At 43.3% G+C, this 24,161-nt stretch overlaps 2 protein-coding genes and 1 long non-coding RNA gene across 3 annotated transcripts; 2 read left to right on the forward strand and 1 right to left on the reverse strand.

Annotated features, from left to right (window-relative positions):
* Positions 1-851: 851 nt before the first annotated feature.
* Positions 852-5,128, reverse strand: dusp19a (dual specificity phosphatase 19a). The gene is made up of 4 exons (XM_062402261.1): positions 4,906-5,128; positions 4,214-4,260; positions 3,496-3,648; positions 852-1,311 (listed from the first exon to the last, which is right to left on the reverse strand). The coding sequence occupies exons 1-4, from the start codon at positions 5,126-5,128 to the stop codon at positions 1,105-1,107; spliced, it is 630 nt and encodes a 209-aa protein (XP_062258245.1). The 3' UTR covers positions 852-1,104.
* A 4,362-nt stretch (positions 5,129-9,490) lies between these two features.
* Positions 9,491-19,510, forward strand: frzb (frizzled related protein). Its single transcript, XM_062402247.1, has 8 exons — positions 9,491-9,744; positions 15,623-15,871; positions 17,524-17,559; positions 17,708-17,767; positions 18,095-18,160; positions 18,287-18,491; positions 18,621-18,684; positions 18,816-19,510. The coding sequence occupies exons 1-8, from the start codon at positions 9,540-9,542 to the stop codon at positions 18,873-18,875; spliced, it is 945 nt and encodes a 314-aa protein (XP_062258231.1). The 5' UTR covers positions 9,491-9,539; the 3' UTR covers positions 18,876-19,510.
* A 3,043-nt stretch (positions 19,511-22,553) lies between these two features.
* LOC133967058 (uncharacterized) lies at positions 22,554-24,074 on the forward strand. Its single transcript, XR_009924012.1, has 3 exons — positions 22,554-22,604; positions 23,389-23,704; positions 23,941-24,074. It is a non-coding gene; the product is annotated as an uncharacterized LOC133967058 (long non-coding RNA).
* Positions 24,075-24,161: the final 87 nt, after the last annotated feature.

Here is a 24,161-nt window from a genome sequence, read left to right on the forward strand (position 1 = left end):
CGTCACTGTCACCACCGCCGTCTTCCTGTCCAGAGCCGTGCAGAAGGAGCCCATCGCCAGCAGGAGCCACAGGAGGAGGAGGAGGATGAAGAGGAGGAGGAGGAGGAGGATGAAGAGGAGGAGGAGGAGGAGGAAGGAGACAAAGGACTCTGGATCTTAGTGTTTTTACACCTGATGGAGAGACATCTTCCTTCTGCTCTCAGCCACATGCTGAAGCTCCCAGACTGATGCTTTCTCTCTCTCTCTCTCTCTCTCTCTCTCTCTCTCTCTCTCTCTCTCTCTCTCTCTCTCTCTCTCTCTCTCTCTCTCTCTGTGTCTCTCTCTCTCAGGAGTGGGTTGAGGTCTCTTGTCCTTTAACACAGGTTGAAGACGAGTGTGGACACTTTCAGTTGATTATTATTTCATCCAGAATAAGCATCCCTCTTCTGAGGTTCCTGGTTGAATCGAACTCTACATCAGGTTTTCAGCTTCCTGCTAATTTACCTTTTTAATGTCAAAGTGAGAGAAGCTCAGGTGTTTGTAGAAGCTGCTCTGTTCCCACTGATCTCATCATTTACTCCTGTGACACGTCCAAATGTCGGCGGAGGAACAGACCTGAAGTCAGCGCTCAAATAACTCACACACACACAAACCTCAATATCAGAATTCTTTATCGTAATGAGATTTTTTATGCACAGATATGTTTTATTATAAAGCTTACTTTTTAAATGTTGTTTCGTACCCAAAATAATAAAAAAAGTACAGAAAACATCTTCACTTCTGTCACTGACACTTTATTGGTTTTTAACTTTCTGGTTTTTGCCCTGAAACAATGAACAGATGAAATGCAGACGTTCAACTTTCTGATTTAACAAAACACTGAAATCACTACGAGAATTCACCAAATTACAGAGAAGACACACTAAACAAAAACTCAAACAAATCTGGAGGTCTAAATCTAGATCGAGATTATTAAACCAAAACAGAACCAGACCCAGGAAATGTACACTGTAAAAAACTCCTCTAATTTGTTTACTTAAATTTACTTTTAGTCTTTGGAAGATCCTAAGAACTTAGTTTACTTTTCTTAAACTCATTCCATGATGAACATCTTCTGTTCTTCCGTCAGCGTCTGGGTCCGTTCACCGCCGGCGTCTTGTTGCTCCTCAGCTGCTCCAGGAATCCGGGGTTGGGGGAGGAGGCAGGCCGAGACGATTTGACCAATGAGAGGGCTTCATCGAAGGACTGGCCGTCATATGACATCAGGTAGCCGACGACCACAGACGGCGCCCGGGACACGCCGGTGTTACAGTGGACCAGCACCACACCCTTCTGAGGGACAAACAACATTATACATTATATATAACATTATAACATTTTGTATTATCTTAATATGTTATATACATATAAACAACATATAAGTTATTGAACTTGGTAACTAAAATGTTATTTATTTGTGACATCAACCGAAAAACACAATAATTCATATCAGAATTTAAACAAAATCATGAAAAACTTATTCACACACATTAAAAATGTAAACATAACAATTGAGTTACTTTGTAAATAATCAAATCTAAGAATAAATAATTATATTTAATCTTATTTGAGAGTAGAATAGAATTGAATGCCTTTATTCTCATTGCACTGCTGTATAACACATCATGCGTGTCTCCCTGAGTCTTGAATACAGTGTACATTAGAACACACAACAGAATCGTCAAACAGACACAGCATATATATATACATTATATATATATACATTATATGTGTATATACTGCATATAGTGTATGAACAGGGCTGGATATTAACAATAAATACACACCCACGTATACACACGAGGAAGTTGTGTAGTTCTGTGACCAGCATATTGCATTAATCTTAATATCGAATATATTATAATGTTAAAATGAGCTTCTGAGCATATCTTTCTCTTGTTTTTACATTTTAGAACATTCAGAATAATGTAGTTTTAATGTGCTCTGGAGAGTAGGATCTGAAGCTGTATTGCAGTATTTCTGTGTGAACACCAGAGGACGCTGCAGAGCAACAGAACAGAGAACTTCCTGTTGATCTCAACTGAAGAATCATTTAACTCAACAGATGTTTGTTTGTTTGTTGTCAGATCCTGACGAGCGTCTCGTTACAGCCTCGTTCTGCTGCAGCTCAGAGTTCACTGAGCGGGAATCGAACTGACGTCAACCTGCTCATCGGGGTTAGAACAGGAAACAGGAGCTTCCCCAGAACGTCACAGGTTCCACTGAGACACATTCTCACAGATTCAGACACAGAGTTTAGGATTCGAACATGTGGACAATATCTGATCCATTCAGGCTAAACAGGCTGAAAGTTCAGTTACATCTGGATTCTGAAAAGAGATTAGTCAGCATTGATAATCTACTTGGGTTTGAAGCTGACCCAATAATTGATGGCTCAGATTTATCAATGAAGAAATAGCCTCATATTTCTTTTGAATATTCTGATCGGTTCTTCCTCGGTTTAGAGCATGTGATTCTCGTAGTTAACTTTTGGAAGATAAAAAACAGAAACATGACGTTAATTCCTCATTTTGGTTTTGATCTATTATTTGGAGCAATTCTGAAAAGAATCCCTGAAAATATGAGAAACTTTAAAACTTCTAAAACTGAGCCAGATGTTTATCATGTGCATCATAAAGACAATATAAACACATTATAAACACATTATAAACACATTATAAACCTGCCCTGTGTTTATGACCTCAGTCACATGATGCTGATAACTGATAGTCATCAGTAGCCAGATGGCCTGCTGGGTAATATGACCCTGCATTTCAAAGTAAAAGCATCGGTTTGATTATCAAGGCTGGAATTTCCACACACACACAAGAACCATATTATAATGAACACACACACTTCCTGTAATCATACACCCCTAATGTGTGTATGTGTGTGTGTTTGTGTGTGTTTGTGTTTGTGTGTGTGTGTGTGTGTGTGTGTGTGCGTGTGTGTGTGTGTGTGTGTGTGTGTTCGTGTGTGTGTGTGTTTGTGTGTGTTAGGGGGTGTCATGTTAAGGTGAGTCCCAGGCCTTCGTTACTAAAAGCTTGTATGACACTGAGATCTGATCTGTGTGCAGCTTAATAAAACATGAACAAAACTACAAATCTATTATTTAGAAACAGACGAGGAGGGGAGGAGAGGAGGAGAGGAGGAGAGGAGGAGGAAGACGAGGAGGAGGAGGAGGAGGAGGTAGAGAGGAGAGTCATGTCGTTTTAAGACCTGTAGATCTGTGACCTTCTCCCTTTAACCCCGCTGCATTATGGGATTGATTCTCGTTGTTTGACTTAATCCACTCGTGTGTTTTCACCTGAGCTGCAGCGACTCTCACCTCCAGGATGAGAGTCGAATTTAGATGTTAATGCTTCACTTCCTGTCAGTGTTCAACAAAGAGCTGCTGTCGTTTGAGACTGAAGCTTTAATAGTGTTATTGATTAAATGAGAAGAAGTGAATGTTTGTGGTGATGTCAGCGACGCTACCTCTGAGCGAGCCTGCTGGATGAAGTCACAACACTCCTGGATGTGAGTCAGCAGGTCAGCGTCAGGGAGATCCAGAATACTGACGGTCTTATAGATGAACAGGTCGGGGAAGATGTTCTCCACGCCGAAGGCCACGTTCAGGATGTGAGACACCTGGAGGAGGAGGAGGAGGAGGAGGAGGAGGAGGAGGAGGAGGAGGAGGAGGAGGAGCAGGAGGAGGGGGAGGAGGAGCAGGAGCAGGAGAAGGAGGAGGGGGAGGAGGAGGAGCAGGACGAGGAGGAGGGGCAGGCTCTTGATGATCACAGATTGATAAACAGTTATTAAATCAGGACCCCAGACAAACAGGAGTCTGACAGTCACAGAGAGTTATGACCTTATTTCACTTTTATCTTGTTATTATTTTAATATTTCATCAGAAATTGAATTTCCGTGTGTCCACAGTGAAGCAGCTGAACAGACACACACATGTTCACTTGAGCTCTTGGACTCAGCAGCTCAGCCTCAGATCTTTCAGATGCTCCTCATATGAGGCTGAAGACCAAGCTGTCAGGGCCTCGTCATCTTTGTGTGTTATTTAGTGTGTTGTCTTTGATTCATTGTTGTTGTGGCTGGTTTTAGAGGAGCAAAATAAATAGTTCTGCTAATTTGCTAACTCATGTTTAAACATTTTAATTCAGAAGGAAGCTTTATTGTAATGTTTTACTTCAGAAGATCTCACCTTGTGTTTTCTCAGAGTTCCAAAGTCATGTGCAGCATCCTGTGAACCTACACACACACACCCACACACACACACACACACAGAGAGAGACACACACACAGACACACACACACACACTGTCAGTATTTGTCTATGAGACTCTGTCCTTGGTGTTGAACGCAGTGGTTGCTGTTGCCCCTGAACCACTGAGGTCTGACGGGTCACGTCCCCCGTGTCCCCCCCCACGTCCTGCTGGGGTCATGTGTCCCTCACACTGAGCGGAGGGTGGACTGAAGGTGACCTCCAGGACGGAGCAGGACGGGGGTGGACACATCTGAACTGTGTAACAGGACACTCTGACACTTCTGAGACTCACAGTTGGTCTGATCCATATATTTTACACCCACATAGTGTTTTTACTAATTTAGCCGGTGTTACCAGCATGATGGTTTTTGACTTTACAAATCATTCTGATCGCCACCTGGTGGCTGGCTGCAGTATAGGTCATAAATGCTCCTCCTCCATGTTAGCAGATGAGACATGGACCAAACTTAAGAATGTAAGTAGCCCTTAAATAGACATTTGACTATTATTGTTCAATTGTTTCGGATCAGTTTGGCTTGAATGAGTTATTTGAAGATATAAAAAGGGAGACGTCATGATTGATGGTTTCCATTCTCCCAGTAGTTCCTTCACGGGTCCCCATCACTCACCCAGTAGCAGGTAGGGTTTGACGATTCCAACCTGCAGGTCCCAGGACGTGTCCGGGACGTACCCCAGCATCTTCTCTGGGGGGGCGGGGTCTTCCACCACAGTGATGGTCGAACCCTTCCAGGTCTCGATGATGCGGCGGCCGCTCAGTGACGTCACGCGTGTGCACTGCTTCCTCAGCCGCGTCCGAGAGAAGCTCTGGATCTCCTCAGTCAGGGACTGCATGACCACGCAGGACTGGATCGAACCTGAAAGGTGGAAGCAACACTATGTACCCTCTGCTGAGCAGCGACACCAGCGCCCCCTGCAGCAACAAGTGGTCATTACATGACAAATATCTGCCTGGATCAGAGTCTGTTGAGGTGACGTGAAGCAGAAGAGACTGAAGGAGGAAAGTCCCTCCATCACTCAGGCATCAAACAGACACCAACATCTAAATCACAGCACAAATCTAAATGTATGTTGATCAGAAATGTCCTACAGTTTGCTTCTTCAGTTCCGATTTAAGAATTGTCCCAAAGCATGAACGAGTTATAAATAATTATAATTGATATTTGATAAGTTTCCGTTGGGCTTGTTTGTCACTTCACTGTTCTGAGTCCTGATCCTCAGGTTTTACCTTCAAACTGGAACCAAGCTGAACATGTTCATGACAGGAGGAAGATTCACTGCAGGAATCACATGGTCAGAAAGTCATTTTCAAAAACACCAGTAAAAGAGAAACTGGATGTTTGAATTCATAACATATCAAGCAACAAAAGCATACAGGTCAAAGTATGTTTTTATGATTGACAAGCAGTCAAATATTTAAATGAGAAAGATAATGATTAGCAAATATCTGCGATTATTGCAATATCCTTTTCATCAATAGCAATTTAGCAAGAGTACAATATATACATATATATATATATTAATATAATACTTATGCATTATGTAAACACAGTGTGGAGGTTTAACACCTCAGATTTATAAAATGTTTTAAGTGTCACATAAAGAAGAGTTTATAGTATTTCACTCATATAATCAAACTTTTTCTCTTGATAGAGGTTTTGGTCAATTCATAATCAGTTCTCTGGATAAAAACCTGTTCAGATGATCAGTTCTGGTCCGACTCTGGTTCAGCTGAGGACAGTTCGTCCAGTTTAAACACCAGAAACCAGAGCGGCGAGGAGATCCAGTCCAGTCCTGGTTAAAGATAAAGACTCAGCCACCGACAGAACCGGGTCCAGAACAGGTCCAGTTGTGTCGTCTGTTCCTCAGGTGAGAGGCTGAACTGTGAACTGGAGCGACTCTGCTGGAGGAGACACACTGCTGCTGTGTAACATGAAGCCTGCCTCCTGTCCGTCAGTCAGTCGGTGACACATCCACCCCCACATACACAACCCTCTGATCCAGATCCCCACCAGAACTCAATGAGTCCTGACCCGCACCACATCCTTCCAGCAGCTTCAGGAGAAATCCATGAAGTCTTTTTTGTGAAACAGACGACAGGTGCAGAGCTGGAGGAATGTGTGAACCTTTACCTCATTGTGTAGAAAGGGTTAAAGAAGCAGCCAACAATTATTAACAGTTTACACACATTGAACACAATATTCATTTCAAATGTTTAATTTAGAATTGCATTGTCGTCTGTGTGAAACTTCTAAAGGTTTAGTGAGACAAAGCATGACTGGGATTATTGTTAGCTGATGTTGTTCATGTTCCTTCCACTAGATGGAGCCACACCCCTGATTTAATCAGGTGGTGACCAAACTGCAGCTGATTAAAGATCATCTCACATGATGAATTCTGTTAATTAACGAGAGTGTATGTGTGTGTGCGTGTGTGTGTGTGTGTATGTGTGTGTGTGTGTGTGTGTGTGTGTGTGTGTGTATGGGTGTGTGTGTGTGTGTACAGCTGGACTCTTATTTATGTTGGAAAAGATTCTGGCAGTTTCCACGAATATTTCCACACAGAGAGAGAGAGAGAGGGATGGGGGGGAGAGAGAAAGAGAGCGAGAGAGAGGGGGGGGGGGGGGTCAGGTTTCCGGAGAAGTTTATTTGTTGCTCTGGGAGAGACGAGGAGAAGGAAGGAAACAAGGAGATGGAGAATAAGAGAGTCTGTAGAGATTTATGTTACTTTTCAAAATAAATTTTTCAAAAAGATTCAAACATGTGAGATAAAAACCACCAAACACAACGAGGTCCCACAGAAACCAGAGAGTCAGGCTGGTACTGGTTGAGCCGGGTCAGGGAGTAGGGGGGGAGTCATAACTAAGTTAAGGTTAACAGGTTGTGTTGTGAAGTGGGTCAGTCAGCTGGACCTTGTTGTGTGTCTGTTTCAGTTGTTTACGTACGTTCACTTTGTGAAGACACAACGACCTGGACCACAGAGTCTTCACACTGACTGGAACTGGTCAGAGGTCAGTTCAGGTGATGGTGTGAGTGAGGGTTCGTTAGACAGTGGATGATGGTAAATTTATATTCTGTTCCCCAGAAATGAAGTAAAAAGGTATGTTTGTGTATGTGTGTGTGCGTGTCTGCCTGGGTGCATGTGTGTGTGCTTGCAAGTGTGTGTGCGTGTTTGCGAGCACATGTGTTTGGCGTGTGACAAGAAGATTTTCCTGCCAAGAGTTTTTTTCGTCAGAAACACAAACACACTCACAGCGATTAAATCATGAGAATGGAGAGAACGAAAGAAAGGAGGGATGGAGGAGAAAGTGCTGACTCAGTTTTCTGCATGTTGATCCATGAGTCAGAAAACCCACTGTATGTGTGTGTGTGTGTGTGTATGTGTGTGTGTGTGTGCGTGCGTGTGTGTGTGTGTTGGCTGGAACTCAACCATAACATGGGAAGGCCCTACAACATCTGACAAACATTACTGCTGTCACACACACACACACACACACACACACAGACACACACAGTTGCTTTTTGCAGTGTCACATTCAGCTACAATGGACCAATAACAGAGCTGCTAATGCAACAAGCTCGCCAGGGTCAGAGGTCAACATCTGCCAGAGAACCGGTGACATCAGGACCTGTCAGCTCACTGATTGGTTCACACCTTTGTTCACTGGTTGAACTGGAGTGATTTGACAATGTGTTCATTTTGTTTAAAGGGGACATATTATTTCCATTTCACCACAGTTGATATGGCTCCTTGGGGTCTTAATGAAATGTCTGTGACATGTTTTGGTCAAAAAACCACAAGGATCATTTAAAACAGCCCATTTTTACCCTGTCTTAGTTACCAGCCCCCCCGAGCCCGGGATAGCGTTAGCTCGTGAGCTAACCGGGCTGGTGGAGCCTGGTTAGCGTTAGCTCGCTCGTCCATGCCCGTGTAGCGAGACTCCCTGCAGGGCATGCTGGGAGATGTAGTCTCCAGTTTAATGTCATTCAGCGGGTGAACTTCATCGTGTGGACCAATCAGGAGCCTTCGCCTGACGCTGTAGAATCAGATGCTCTCCTGCATGTGAACAACATATCCCAGGATTCATTGTGTTTATGCAGCAACCAGATGAACTGGTTCTTGTCATGTAGTGAATCCTGTTGTTGTGTTGATGTGTTGTTGTGTTGATGTGTTCAGTTCCATCAGCATCTGTTGGACTTGTGTCCTGGAGAGGATCCTCACATGGGACTGAGCTGATTCACTGATCACTAAGTTTCTCTGCAGTTTGACTCTTGTTGAGTTAAGAACAGAGGAAGTTGATCCTTGTTAACATCTGTGAGACCAATAAATTGTGATTGATTGATGATTGATTGATTGATGATTAATGATTGATGATTGATGATTGATGATTGATGATTGATGATTAATGATTGATGATTGATGATTGATGATTGATGATTAATGATTGATGATTGATGATTGATGATTGATGATTGATGATTGATTGACATGGCTCCAGCAAGCGACAAGACATCTGACGTTGAAGAAGCAGCTGACTGTCGTCAGGAAGTTGTCAGCGTTTGTCTCTGGGATGTTTTGTCTTCGTCTCTGGACGAAGGAGGAAGACGTTCAACTTTATTTAAAAAGTTACAAATAACAAAACTTTATAACATTGAAGAGAAAAAACAACATCTCCCAATGAGGACAGAATCCATTTTCTTTTGTTTATATCAATAACTTGTCACAATATCCCAAAATGCAAAGTACTGATACTACTCGAGTACTTACTTGTAGTAACTGTAACTGTGTTGTGTGAATGTGATTTCATGAGATGTAATGAAACACACATCTGTGAGATTCTGGCAGGTTTACCTCTGTTGACTTTTCATCTAAAAGGAATCTATCTGAAGGAAGGATGAGAAGGAGAAGGAGGGAGAGAGGAGGAGCGTGGGGGAGGAGAGAAGGAGTGAGGAAAGGATAGAGGGGAAGGAAGAGGAGAGAAGGAGGAGGAGAGACGGAGTGATAGAGGGAGAGAATAAGGGAAAGAAGGAGGAGGTGAAAGTGTGAATAAGAAAGCCATTAAAGTCAGTCTCTCTCTCTCTCTCTCTCCCCCCCCCTCCCCCCATGTTATAGTCTCTCTCTCTCTCTCTCTCTCTCTCTCTCTCTCTCTCTCTCTCTCTCCCCCCCCCCCCCCCCCCCCCCCCCCCCATGTTAAAGTCTCTCTCTCAGACTCCCGGTTGGATCTATCTGAGACCGGAGCTCCGTCATGTTCTCCCCGGGACTCTCCGTGGCTCTGCTGGCCGCCTCGTGTGCTCTGTGGCCGGCTGCGGTCCGCGCCGCGTCCTGTGAGTCGGTTCGAATCCCGCTGTGCCGGTCGATGCCCTGGAACATGACGAAGATGCCGAACCACCTCCACCACAGCACCCAGGACAACGCGGTACTGGCCATCGAGCAGTTCGAGGGGCTGCTGGGTGAGTGACCACTTTAATTACACCGCTCATCAAGCCTCTAATGGACTCTGGAATTAACTGACAGATTATATTATTTATATATATATATTATTATATTTATCTATTTCAGTGGTATATATTTGGTATAAATAAACGTATCTTAATTTATTGTTTTTATTTAACTTTACAGTTCATAATGTTTTATCTGTCAAATAATCTCAATCATCAATCAAAATGTTTTCCTGAATCCTGGTGGTTTTCTTTATGTTTAAAGACACAAATGTGACGTTTAATCTGCTAAATGTAAAATTATCATCAAACTCTGGATCGATAAATCATTCAGAATAAGTAGCCTAAGTAAAAAGTATAAATAAGTATTTTTTTAAGCACGGAATTAGTTGGTTTGAGTTTCCTAAATATAAATGTGTGAAAGTGTTCTTTGTTAATTATCTAATGAAGTTATTAAACTGCCTCTTCCACATTGATTAAGACAACCATGAGTATATAAATGACACCAAAAACATATAAGTTTTAAATTTGATTGAGTGATTTAAAAATCTAAATGAATCAGCAACTGTTTCAATAATTATTATAAATTAGTAAAAGATTCTTAATATTCCAATGTTGCATCTTCTCAGATTTCATGTTTTGCTGCATTTCTCTGTTTCCTAAAATTATAAACAGAATATTGAGAAATGTAAAAATGTCATGCGACTGTGATTCCACATGTTTGAGATGATTTACAAACCAAACCATGAATCAAAACGATCATGAGATCATCAGACGACTGGAATCCCTGCTTCTCTTGAAAGAAAGAGACGAAGGAAATGAAACTGAGACAGAAAGAAGAGGAGAAACAGGGGGAGCTTTAAATATCAACGATCAGTAATAAGAAGAGGGAGAAACTCTATGATGACATCAGTGGGCTGATACAGTAAATATACATATTCATACTTTCTCTATTCAAATTAGCTCTTGTTATTGAACCAATTCTATTCCTAATTCAGCTTCTGCATCAAACACTCAGTGATTCTGATGCTCTTCTTCAAACGTGAACGGAATTGGTTCAATAAAAAGAGCTGATTTGAATAGAGAAAGTATGAATATGTATATTTACTGTAGTTTCAGGGATGGTTCCTCTGTTCCTCTGAATAATAACCAGAACAAACCAGGCCCCAGTTTTCATGAGGACGTCTTTGTTCATCGTGATGCTCTGAATTATTCAGACTCGAGCTCAGGTTTCAGAACCTCAGCTTGAGTTGTGTTTGCTGCAGAGAATAAAATCAAATATCTTTCACTGCTGAGAGAAACAAACGTAACTCTAATCTCCTCCAGACAAATTCAAAACCACATAACTTCAGATTCATTTGACTTGAACTCGCTCAGCAGTCATGAGGTTACGCTGTGATTTACAAGAATAATCTGTAGATCCAACAACATTTGTTGTTGAGTGTTTCATTTGATTTGAGTTTGTTTGATTTGTAATCAAATGCAGATGTTAATTCTCCTTAAGTGAATCAGTTATAACGGATCTGCAGCATCTAAGTAAAGAGACATGAAATCAAGCCGTCTCATTTATGGTTGAATGAAAGTGCTGTTGTGGCCCAAAGAAAATAATATTTTTTAGCCTTTATAATAAACTTGTGTATGAGACGTTGTTAACATCGATAGATTTACGAGGATGTTTGATCCAGTTCTCATTTGAACCAGTCACTTCTGAACATGAGCGACTGGAGCACGGCTGCCACATCTGCACCGAGACTGTTTCTGAGTAGGTATGTGGTAAATCCCCCTGACGAGAGGTGGGCGTGCTCCACCGCACCTCTGGATCAAATCTCTGGATCTGGTCCGACCGAGCCACAGGAAACTTCAACCATCACTTCACTCAGCGAGCATGGAAACATTCTGTGAGAACCTCGCTCTGATTACATTATTCAAGAAGAGGAAAGAAAACATTGGCTGGTGGAGTCGGGAGTTTGCTCCAAAAGGTTTCCGTCATTTATAAAACTAGTTAAAGGAAGATGTTGAAAATACCAACTCCTACAAACTCCGGCTGTTCTGTCCTTAATATTTATTTACAAGTTTTATTACATAATCAACCAGCAACGGATCGTAAAGACTCAGAACACGAGCGAGGTCGCTCTGCGGTCAGGAGCTGACATCTCGGAATTTCCCAGGAATTTGTTCCAGTTTGCTAGAAAAAGCTTCAGGGTTTGTTTAGCACAGGTGTTAAAATACTGATGAATATTAATAAAACTCCATCTGAATTAATTTGGGTAAATTAGCACAGTTAAACATCGACTCCTTAGTTTTGCAGCCACTGAATCATGTGACATGTGTTTTCAGCTGTGGACAGAGATCATAACTCAGAGATCCTTTTTGAAATGAAAACATCGATGTGAACAAAGCCTCAAATAATCCATAAAGTTTTTACTGACCATTTCTGCGTGCCTGTAATGCGGGGTTCACATGAGAGCATGTATATACATACAAGTCGTTTCCAGGACTGCTCTCGTTATAGTTTAAAGTACTTAGTGTGGATAAGTCTGAGTGTATAGTTTAAAGTACTTAGTGTGGATAAGTCTGAGTGTATAGTTTAAAGTACTTAGTGTGGATAAGTGTATTCGAGTGTTACTTTCCGTAAAGTGGCCTCCAGCCCTGCAGCGTTTCCTCTGAGCTGTGGAGACATCACGGGACATTCATTGCAGAAGATTGACTGAATGTCACAAATGTCCAAGAACAACTCTCTTGTTCCTGAAACCACTGAAATAACAGAGTGAGGTGGTTTCGTTTCCTCCGCTGCCCCTGGAGCTGCTCGCACCTAAGGTCAGCTCCACGCCGCGGGTCACCGGGGTCACAGGATCCTCGGCTCTGGGGGGGTTTCCATGTTAAACAGGCTGGACTGTTCCACGTTTCAAAAAGTTTCCACATGATGTAGTGATGAGGAAGAAGGACAAAAAAACCTGAATCAGTGATTTCATATTTAATTATCTGCAGATCTATTTATGGTAACAAGCCCAAGAAAAGAGTGATTTATGACTGGTGATAATTCTTACGGAAAAACCTTAAAGCCTGAGCAGAGCTAACAGCTGTATCACTGAGTCATAATTCATCTTCATCATCTCCTCCTCCAGCAAAAAGAAGAACAAGTGGCCAAATCATTTACGACCTAGATTTTCCTCTTGACTCCAGATTCATGTTCAACTTTTCTTCATCTCTGATTTACGTGTCTGAACATTTATGGTTTTGTCCTCTGGACTCGACAGTTACATCCACGACCACAGAGCTGGAACTCTCCTGGCAGAACAACGTCTGGAAAGGAAAATGTTATCAGAGCCGATTCCACTCAGCAGCAGAGGCCGAGGCTGGAAGAAAGTTTCTCCTTCACTAGAAAACGATCTTTAACTTTTTCCCTGAACTCAATAAAACATCTCTAGCTATTAGCAATGCTCGTGGCTAACTGGCTCCACCATAGCATTACTGACCATGCTAACATGATTATGTTTAGCACATTCGGTATCTTCCCCATATTCATCGAGAGCATGCTAACACTAGCACGCTAACATCAGCACCAAAGACCAAGGTTTCTGTATTATCTCATCATACTGTCAATCTAAAATGTTTTGTGAAGCTATCAAAGTCTGCAACTTGTCAGTGGTGCTGGAACTAGAGAAAACCAGTCTGAATTAACCAGAGCCAGGAGGATTCATCCTCTGGGAACCACGAATGAACCAAATTTCAGTTCATCCAGGATCAGTTGAGTTAATTCATCTGAAGGAAAGTGGAGCGACCGACAAATGAACCGACGCCGACCGAGAAAAACTAGACTCACAAAGAAAAGTGCTTTTCACTGTGTTGATCATCACGGACGAGCCGCTCGGCTCCTCGGCTGCCAGACCTGGTTTATGACTTCATTCAGTCCAGAAGGGAATCAAATCAAATCAACTCGACTGAGGCAGCTGATCATTAGAGACACACACACACACACACACACATACACACACACACACACAGGCCCCAAAGTTGATCCAAATTATAAAAACATTTTCCTCTTCTTCCCTCTTTCTGTTGACCATGTCGTTTTATTTTGATACTCTGAGATTTGAGAGATAAAGCATGAATGTACTTCTGTGGGTTTTCTGGATTAAAGTGTTCACAGAACATTTGCATGAAGCAGAATAATTCCAGTTATGTTTCTGTATTTTTTACGTAATAGCTGGAAACTTGGATCAGATCAGTTCTGGGTGTTTTCTCTGCCAAGTCTCTACATTCCTGCCGATTCTGAATCTCAGCACCTCTGTGTGTTTCTGATAAGTTGAGCTAATAACGCTGCTGAAACTCTGCTGCTCCACGTCCATTATCTCAACGGTCAAGTCTTGTTCTTCTTACTGTAAGAAGGTCTCCAGTTTCATTTTCTTCATCCTGACGTCTGTGGAGAGTAATATTGCACAGTTCCTTGTGTCCAGTGAATTTCTTCTGTGTCACTCTGGTGAGTGGGTTCCGTCTCCTGTGAGGAAAACTGACTGAGAGTCACAACCAGCTGCAGTTGAAGAGTGAAGCTGAACTGAGATCAGTTAAAAAGACTCAGGAGTTATTAAAAACCAGAGTTTATCTCCAATGTTCAGCTGGAAACCTGTTTTCTGAGGTTTTCACAGATTTCCACAAGAATAAATTCATGGATCTTGATGAAAACTCAGACGTCTTTAAAGGACTGATTTCTATGAGTGGGTGAAATTAGTTGCAGCTTGATTTAATTTAAACTGTTGGTGAAGTTATGCGCTCCACTGATCCTGTAAAGTAGAACCACATCTAAGAAGCTCATCGGCTTCTACCGTGATGCCGACTCGGTTCTTGGCTGAACGCTGAGCTCGGCTGAGGTCGGAGAAGCGGAGAGAGAAAGTGGAAAAGCAAAAAGCTTTAACCAGAAAAATGTTCTAATGAAAGATGTGCAGGCCAGAAAGCAGGAGGCAGCCTCCGGTCACAAGTTCAGAACATTTCTGTGACTTCACTGAGAAGCTGAGCAGCCAAACCTCAGTGGTCCACTGGAGAACAAACTAAAATCTGGTCTGAGCTCTTTCTGGTCCGGTGTGAAGCAGCAGTCATCATACGTCCTGTGTGAGGAAGGTCCCTGAACGCACCGTCGATTACATTACACGTCAATAAGCTGACGCTTTTGTCCAAAGCGACTTAAAATTAGTACACTCAACATTCATGAGGGGCCATTTAGGGGTTCAGTATCTTGCCAAGGACACTTCGGCATGCAGATGGGGAAGAGTGGGGTTTGAACCTGCAACCTTCTTGTTGGAGAACGAACACTCTACCCCCTAGGCCACACCGCCCCACACAGATCAGGGAGCTGAGGAAGAAGATGAAGATTTAGAAATAAGTCTGACCTGGACAATCTCGGTGGTCATGTCTGAAAACCTCTTTATTGTTGCTTAAAGTTAAATGTTGAGTCCATGAAGCTTCAGACAGAAGTGACGTCCACAGGATTCAGAGTTTGGAAGAAGCAGATATTTTCTCAGACAGTCGTTAATCTTTTGTATCAATGAGTCTCTGAGAGTTTCACGTTCTTCAGACTGTCGTGAAACTCCGTCTGTGGGAAAACGAACAAGACTTTAACTTCCAGAACCAGCGGGCATCCGGAATTATTCTTTCCCTTTACAACTCCATGATATGCTTCAGTGAGCAATGCATGATGGGAGCTGACGGGCGTCTCCCCCACAGGCCGAGTCTCTAACGTTAACCGCTGCCCACAGACAGTGTTTCCACCAACATGTCCAGAAATGGAAAAACATTCTCAAAACCTCAACTCAAGTATAATTATAGTTTCTGTTTCCTTGTAGAAGGAGTTGAGTGGGACTCAAACTGATGTTGCCTTCCTCCCACCTGTGTTCAGGGACTGGCTGCAGTCCGGACCTGCTCTTCTTCCTGTGCGCCATGTACGCTCCCATCTGCACCATCGACTTCCAGCACGAGCCCATCAAACCCTGTAAGGCGGTGTGCGAGCGCGCCAAGTCCGGCTGCGAGCCGGTGATGAAGCGGTACAACCACAGCTGGCCCGACAGCCTGGCCTGCAGCGAGCTGCCGCTGTACGACCGCGGCGTCTGCATCTCACCGGAGGCCATCGTGAAGGCCGAGGGGCCAGGTGAGGGCAGCTTTTAGATTCACATCAACAATGTTTTAAATTGACTCGTCCACATATAAGATTTATGAAGTGTTTGATATCAATGATAAACATACAAATACAAAATACAAACAACATGAAATTACAACATCCCTATTAAAAAGTGAATTATGGTTTATTTTAATTCAGTGATTCAATTAGATTCTTCTCTCTCCTCTCAAAGCGTTTGGTTTCATTTCTCTGGCAGCAGAACCCAGAGCTTCAGGAAACAGTTCCTCTGCTCACTCAGTGTTTTCCATCATGTTTCTCCTCTCAGCTTGTTTCCTGTCCAACAGATAGCCTGACTCATTTCCCCTCCGACTTCACTTCCAGCCACTTTCTCAAAGAGCTCCTTGATACCTCCTCCCACTCGCTTACCCTCAATGAAACCCTCACTGTCCTCTGCTTCTTTAAGCAGAGCCTGCACCAGCGAGTCCTGTTAGAGAAAGTAAACGCCTCGTCAGAATCCTCTCGACCTCCATAACGACACACCCACGTACATTTCTGCGAGCCGCCCGAGCTCGACTGGGCTCAGTGGGTTTGGGGATTTTCCCTCGGTGTGATTTGTTGACTCGCTGAGGTTCGGTCAGGGTGGATGGTTGAAGCCGTTCCTGTGATTTTCAGCAGGACTCCAGACTGAATGTTGCTTTAAGACATTTGTCTCCTGTTGGAACATAAATCTGCAGCAGCCACGGTTCAGCTCAGCAGCCGTCTCGTCGGAGCAGGACAGAGCCAGGGAAGTCTCTCTGAGCCTCGAGGAGTTGTTTCATGTCACAAAGTGGAGTGAATGTAAATAACTCCTTGTTTACACCTGAAGTTTAAATGTGATCGGACTGTAAACAGAGGTCAAGTACAGCTACTTTACAAAAGTCATGTAAGAGCGACTGTGTACCAGACAATCGGTGACTGAACATGAAGAGTACTGTGGACTTTATATAGAAACAGATGGACAACACGTTTTCTCCCATAAGGCTCTGCCATCTGTCACTGGTGACGTCCTCAGAGAGGGTGGAACCGTGGTATCGAAGCCCCACCCACAGACCAGCCCAACCAATCAGGAGTCAGTCTCAGCTGTCAATCATGACGCCTCATCCTGTTTTTATATCATCAAATAACTGCTTAAAACCAAACTGATGCACAGTGAGATAAACAACTACCTGGAATGACAGAAACCAGCTTTGCCATTTATTTTCATGTTGTGTTTTTTGGGGTTCTGTCCATGTCCAATCTGCTAACATGGATGAGTACTACCTGTACTGCAGCCGGCCACCAGGGGGCCAGACAAATGTTATGGTTTCCCTGTGGTAGCTGTCATGGAATCCATCTTTATTCACAGTCATTGTTCCAAACCAGGGAGGAAGTCGAAGAAGAAGAAAACACAGAGCTCCTCTTCCATTCTTCTTCTTGTTGTGTTGTTTTGACGTCCGACTGTATCTCAACGTGAACAACGACTCGGACCGAGCCGCTTGGTTCCTGCTGCGTCCAGGAGGAGGAGCCTCTCCGGACCGGCTCGCGCTCGAGCAGCAGACTTGTTCTTTGTTCCCTGTTTCCAGAAGAATGCACAGTATGAAAAGTGTATGAAACCAGAGGATGTGTTTTCTGTGGCGTCACTGATCTTCTCTGTGTCTCTGCAGATCCGTACTACCAGGACCCAGCCAGGTGTAATCCAGGTGAGGTCTGACCTTTGACCTTCTCATCGTCTCGAGTCGGTCTTTGGAAACCGTTTATTTCTCACTCAAATGTTTTTGTGCATCTGAAAACCCATTAAGTCCAGAAACCAGTTCGTTAAACATCTGATCCTTTGTGTTTGGTCCTCAGAATCCAGTCCAGACTTCCCAATGGACTCCAACAACCTCCACTGCAGAGGACCGAACAGAGGTAGCCTGTCCGTCTCCCTGTCCTTCATCCTGTTGGTAGCTCGTGGTTGATGAAGAGCTTTTAACTTGTAAAAAACACTAATCACAACTAACTGGCAGCAGGTTTCCTTCATGTGAGTTTGTCGTGGGTCCCAGTCGCACCAGCTCCTCACTTCCTGTTACCCCAGCTTGAATAGTTTGAATCAGTTCTGAAAGTGTGACCCACTTTGACTGACCAGCTCCCCGGTCTCCACTGAGTCTCTGTGGCTGCGATGACCTCGTCCTCCGGGGGGGGGGGGGGGGGGGACTGAGTCACAGCTCACCAACAGTTTTCTGTGTTTTGCTGCAGATCGCTGCAAATGTAAAACCGTCAGAATGGTTTTGAAAACCTACCTGAGGAACAACTACAACTACGGTGAGTCGTTTTCCAGGTTCAACATTTAGAGCCTGAATTATCGTCTGTGCTGTGTCACATGCAGGAGCTGAGGATTTTATTTTGAAGAGTCCCTTGTGTGTCTGCACGCTGCCGACTCTCCTTCAGTTATCAGGGCCAGGGTGCGGGAGGTGAGGAATCGGGGTCTGGAGCCCACAGCGGTGGTGGAGGTGATGGAGGTGCTCAAGTCTTCCTTGGTCAACATTCCCAGAGAGACGCAGACGCTCTACTACTCGTCCTCCTGCCTGTGTCCTCCTCTGACTCCTGGGGAGGAGTACCTCATTATGGGCTATGAGAACGAGGAGACGTCCAGGTTTGATATTCTCCAGCTAACGTTAACCCTGTGGCAGTGATAACCTAAAAAGAGCTAAATAAGCATAATGTCATTTTTCTACTGGGATGAAAATCCGTCTCCTCTGAACCTCCGTCTGTGTGGTCGCAGGCTGCTTCTGATTGACAGCTCCATCGCTCAGAGGTGGAAGGACAAAATGAGCAAGAAGATCAAGGTGAGATTCACATCCAGAACAAACACACACACACACACACACACACACACACACACACAGAGTTGTACTGTATTTGCACCATGGTCACGTTGCCTCCTGCCATTGACTCCTGTTCCTGTGTTTCTGTGCAGAGATGGGATCAGATCCTCCATGGCAAGGGTCGAGGAGGTCAGCGCGGGGGTCGCCACTGAGATCAGAATGTGTGTGTGTGAGTGTGTGTGTGTGTGTGTAGATATTGCACTATAACAGCCTGTTGTAGCTGACTCTAGTTCATCTCTTCATCATCTGATTTTTTGTCATTTATCTTCTTTGCACAAACATTATTTAGTGTGTTTGTCTGTGTGTGTGTGTGTGTGTGTGTGTGAGTGTGTGTGTGAGTGTGCACTAGTGTCCACACCTAAAGCTCTCAATAAAGAACAGAGCGGTGGTGTAGCTTCTCAGCTGTAGTACTAAACCTACGCACAGCCCAGTGGCAGCCATGTTGGCTCCATGGTCACTGTCTTTAATGGCATCGGGATGGAGGACATTCAAATGGACATCTGGACGACGATGATGGGTCTGTAACTTCGACCTGAACTTAAACCGAACCCTGCAGACAGGAAGGAGGTGAATCTCGGTCATAGAGCAGCACGAGGAAGCAGAGCAGCAGATTCAGTGTGATGGAGCCTGAGATGGATTCATGGACCAGAGAAGAAGAGAGGGGGCCGTTACAGATCTGTGCCCCCCCGACCTGTCGTCCATGGATTCTATGTCAGTCACATGTTTTATATCTAATATATTCTGTTCATGTGAATTACAACATAAACCAGAGGAACAGTTTCCAGTCTTTGAGTTTCACTGCTTGTTTCTTCATTATTATTATTATTTTATTTATTTGATTAGGACAGTGCACATTAATCAATATGTCAGCCAGAGCATCAATATAAATATGCCGGAGTTAGCTTAATTGCTAATTTTCATCCGTTGTCCTAAGGCAAGTCAAGAACATAAAAACAACATACCAGTATACAAAATAGATTAAAAAAACACTTTTACACACAAAATAAGTCCCCATATCAAGAGTCCATGTTAAAAAATTAGAATGACCAAAGGTTACATATGAGAGCAGGTCTGGCTTGCTACTAACCACTGTTTAAGGTTTTTTCTAAAGGTGGTGTAAGTGGCACAGTCTCTAACATGTGTTGGTAATATATTCCAGGACTGTGTTCCTCTGATGGACACCACCATTTGACCAAATTTGGTCTTGCGGCGTTGTATTTCGCAGTCACCTCTAGTTAGTGCTCGTGTATTTATTGTAGGGGATTTCTTCTTTATAAAATTCTGTAATGGTGGAGGGGCTAGACCGTTCAGAACCTTAAAGATTAGACAGACATCCAAAAACAGCTGAAAACTATCGAAGTCCATGATTTTGTGTTTATTTATTTTCATCCACCTCCTCAGATGTTTCCAGACATGAACATTCATACACATCCACTCGGTCGGGTCGTTCTGTCCAGAACAAGTCGACAACATGCAAAAAGAAAATCTTTCAAATTTATATATAAACCACACACGTAGAGAATTGACTTTAAAATCTTCAGGGCAGATGAATAAGTTCTCTCTGCAGCACAGACTGTTTATAAAAAGCTCTGAACACAAACTATAAGAAGTGACAGAATGAGTCATTCTGATGATCGACACAGGCCAAGAGAACACAACATGACAAACACTCAACTCTACTTTATAATATAATAACAAACACACACATTCACAACAGGGAATGAAGTGGTTGTATGTGATAACTTGTTTTACACAGCGGCTCTGTTGTGATCCCACTGAAACGATCAACAGCTGCCATCTTGAAAAAGGAGCGACTTCATCTTGTGTTTAAACTTGTGGAGGAAGCAGAGCAGCGACCACGATGGAGCGGAGAGCACCACCAGTAATACGCAGTAATACGCAGTAATACACAAGCAACAAAGTACTGGTGTACACAGTGTACTGCAGAGGACAAACAGAAGTACCAGGGTTCATGAGCTTGTAGATACATACGTGTGTATGAAGTCAGTTCAGCTGAGAAACACCTGACATGTGTAGTTTGACCAGTTGGACATAAATAAAGAGTTTGATTGACAGTTGGATATGAATTACAGTTAAAGTTTTGAGGCTACAAACGAACTTTAAACAAGTTTCATCTTAAACCTTTATTATTCTTCACTGCCACAGAAAAGTGTTTGAACATCTCACAGATTATTTTATAAGACATGAAAACAACCTGTGAGAAGCAGCCGCCGCTTATGAGGAACTGACCCCGCCCACCGCTGTCAGACCTATTCATACGGCCCTGAGCGAGGACACGCCCCCCTATGCGCTCATTGGCCGGGACGGGACTGCGCAGTGACGTCATTAGCCAGAACCATCGGGCCACGCATTGGAAAAACAACGTAAATTCTGTTTGACAAATGACAAAAAAACTAAACTTAAATTAAATAGATTTTTTAACCAACAGCAACTTTAAAAGCACATTGTGTCTGTTCTATCAATCAATACAACTTTAATCATACATAACTTTTCGTACATGACAGCAAATATTTTCAGATGACGAACAAAATAAAAACACTAAACAAATATGAACAGTAAACCTGAAAGTGTGTGTATGCCATGTAGGATGATGAGAATGATAGTTAACAATGACACATGGATGACTGGTGCAGAACACAGACCACTTGTCACGTCTAGTTTAATCCGACAGCAGGACAGACCGAGGCAAGTGAGGCAACCGACAGCAGGACAGACCGAGGCAACCGACAGCAGGACAGACCGAGGCAACTGAAGCAACCGACAGCAGGACAGACCGAGGCAAGTGAGACAACCGACAGCAGGACAGACCGAGGCAACCGACAGCAGGACAGAACAAGGCAACTGAGGAAACCGACAGCAGGACAGACCGAGGCAACCGACAGCAGGACAGACCGAGGCAACTGAGGCAACCGACAGCAGGACAGAACAAGGCAACTGAGGAAACCGACAGCAGGACAGACCCAGGCAACTGAAGCAACCGATAGCAGACAGACCGAGGCAACTGACAGCAGGACAGACCGAGGCAACCGACAGCAGGACAGAACAAGGCAACTGAAGCAACCGATAGCAGGACAGACCGAGGCAACTGACAGCAGGACAGACCGAGGCAAATGAAGCAACTGACAGCAGGACAGACTGACTCAACAGACAGCAGGACAGAACAAGGCAACTGAGGAAACTGAGGCAACCGACAGCAGGACAGACTGACGCAACTGAAGCAACAGACAGCAGGACAGACCCAGGCAACTGAAGCAACCGATAGCAGGACAGACCGAGGCAACTGACAGCAGGACAGACCGAGGCAAATGAAGCAACTGACAGCAGGACAGACTTACTCAACAGACAGCAGGACAGAACAAGGCAACTGAGGAAACTGAGGCAACCGACAGCAGGACAGACTGACGCAACTGAAGCAACAGACACACCAGCAGGGCTGAAGTCAATGTCCTTCAAATATTCTGGAAAATAAATGGAGAAATTATATTAAAATATGAACACAAAACACATCAGATTTTGGAGAACATCTTTATAATGAATGTATTTATGCAACAATTACATGCAGAGCATTGACGGAGCAGAGACTCAGTTCCACTAACGTTAGCCAAGTAAATCCACTTCATTGTGTAAACTTGTGCAGTCAATAAATAAGTTTAGTAAATATTTAACGGGTCCAATTCTTAATAAAGTGTAACCCAAGTCTCAATGATTTAAAAATAATATAAAATACATTTCTCGCACCGGAAGTGTAACAACGTCCGGTTGCTCATCTATAAACATCCGGGTCGGGAGGGTCACTCTATCTCTCCCGGTCTGTACTGAAACAGCTCCAGCGACAAGCTCCGGTAAACTGGTGATCAGCGGTGAGTTGTCTGTGATTAGCATAGCGTGGTGCTAGCTTAACCTGTGTGTGTTGCCTCGGTCGGTGTGCATTAGCTTCATGCTAACCATGCTAACGGCCAACAACAAACCGCATTTGTGGAAATCACTGATCATGTAGTGTTAACTTGCACTTAGCTGTAAGGCTTGTCCTTTAACAGCTCTTGATATATTTGTTTGTTACAATTTGAATGTTTTGTTCTTTGTAATTAATTAATTTTATAAAATGAATATTAACCTTGGACAAAGGTTTGTATGTTTTGTAAATGCAAATCCTGACGTCTTTGGAATTATTTTTTCCTGAATGACTTATTTACGGTCACTGTTTTTTCCCACTTTTAGATTTCATTCAGATTATTGGGCCTTGTTTAGATTTAGTCTCTTGTTGAATCTTCCATGTAGAGGACGACTAGCTGCAAATAGTGCGCTATTAATTATTAATATGGCTGCAAAGGAGAAGATGAATGCAGCCTTGTGTGAGCACGTTTACATAAGCCTGGCTTCTAACATAAATATTCACATGAAATAAAGTTGAAATAGATTCAATTGAACCACATTGTTTTCAGTGGTATATTTCTTGTGTGTATGTGCATTATAAATAAATATTCTTGTTGTTGGAGAATGATTATATGCCAGCTCCAACTTATTCAATAGTCATCACCTTTTTGTTCCGGTAACACCACATTGAATTGGCAAATGGTGGAAGCTCAAGATCCCTCAAGGTTACTTGTTAGTAAATGTTTATTAAGTTGTGTGTTCTTTACCCAGCCCATTGAACCAGGTGTGTTTGTCTTGGATTACCGGGGGAGCTCTTGTCAGTGGAAGACTGTCGGTCAAGGATCTACTCGGAGAAACAGTTCATTTCTCTTCAAAATTCAATGGCAGAACCAACTGTGGTGCTAAGCATGCTCTCAGGTCAGTTTGTGTCCATCAACTTCATCTTGAGGTTTAACTGTGGGCGCATGTTCATTAGTGAGTGAGTCATCCAGGTAAACCAAGACGTGTTGGAGCATGCTCCTCCTCCTGGGCAAGCCACAACCGAATCTTCTCCTACCCCACTTGTATATCATCTTCCAGTTTCCAGGTAAGTTCAGCTGTTAAATGTGTGTTTACACTTTGAGCCTCTTGGCTCCGTGTTGAACTGAAAACTTTAGAGACAGTTTTCATATTTGAGCTGAACGGTTCTCAAACTGAACCGTGACGAGTAGAATGCAGTTTCCCCTGAACGATACATTAAAGGTATGAATTAAAAAAATCACTTAGTTGTTGATAATTCTGTTCATTTTATTATTAAATCTATTGAGACTTTATTCTTTCCAGTCCCTTTTTATAAAGATGGACGCCTTGACAGCCGCCAACATTGGAGCCAGAATACCAGCGTCACTGTAAAATGTGTTTTCATACATGAGCTCATTTATTATAAAGTAAGTTTGAATTTGGCGCATTGCCATAGACTGTTTGAATCTTGTCCCTTCAACAGAGGAGCCACAGTGACACCTGCTGGTTAAACTGGAACCAAACAACCACTGGGAAACGTTCAG

The sequence above is a fragment of the Platichthys flesus genome, chromosome 13, assembly GCF_949316205.1.
Source record: "Platichthys flesus chromosome 13, fPlaFle2.1, whole genome shotgun sequence".
In the NCBI taxonomy this organism is placed as follows: Eukaryota; Metazoa; Chordata; class Actinopteri; order Pleuronectiformes; family Pleuronectidae; genus Platichthys; species Platichthys flesus.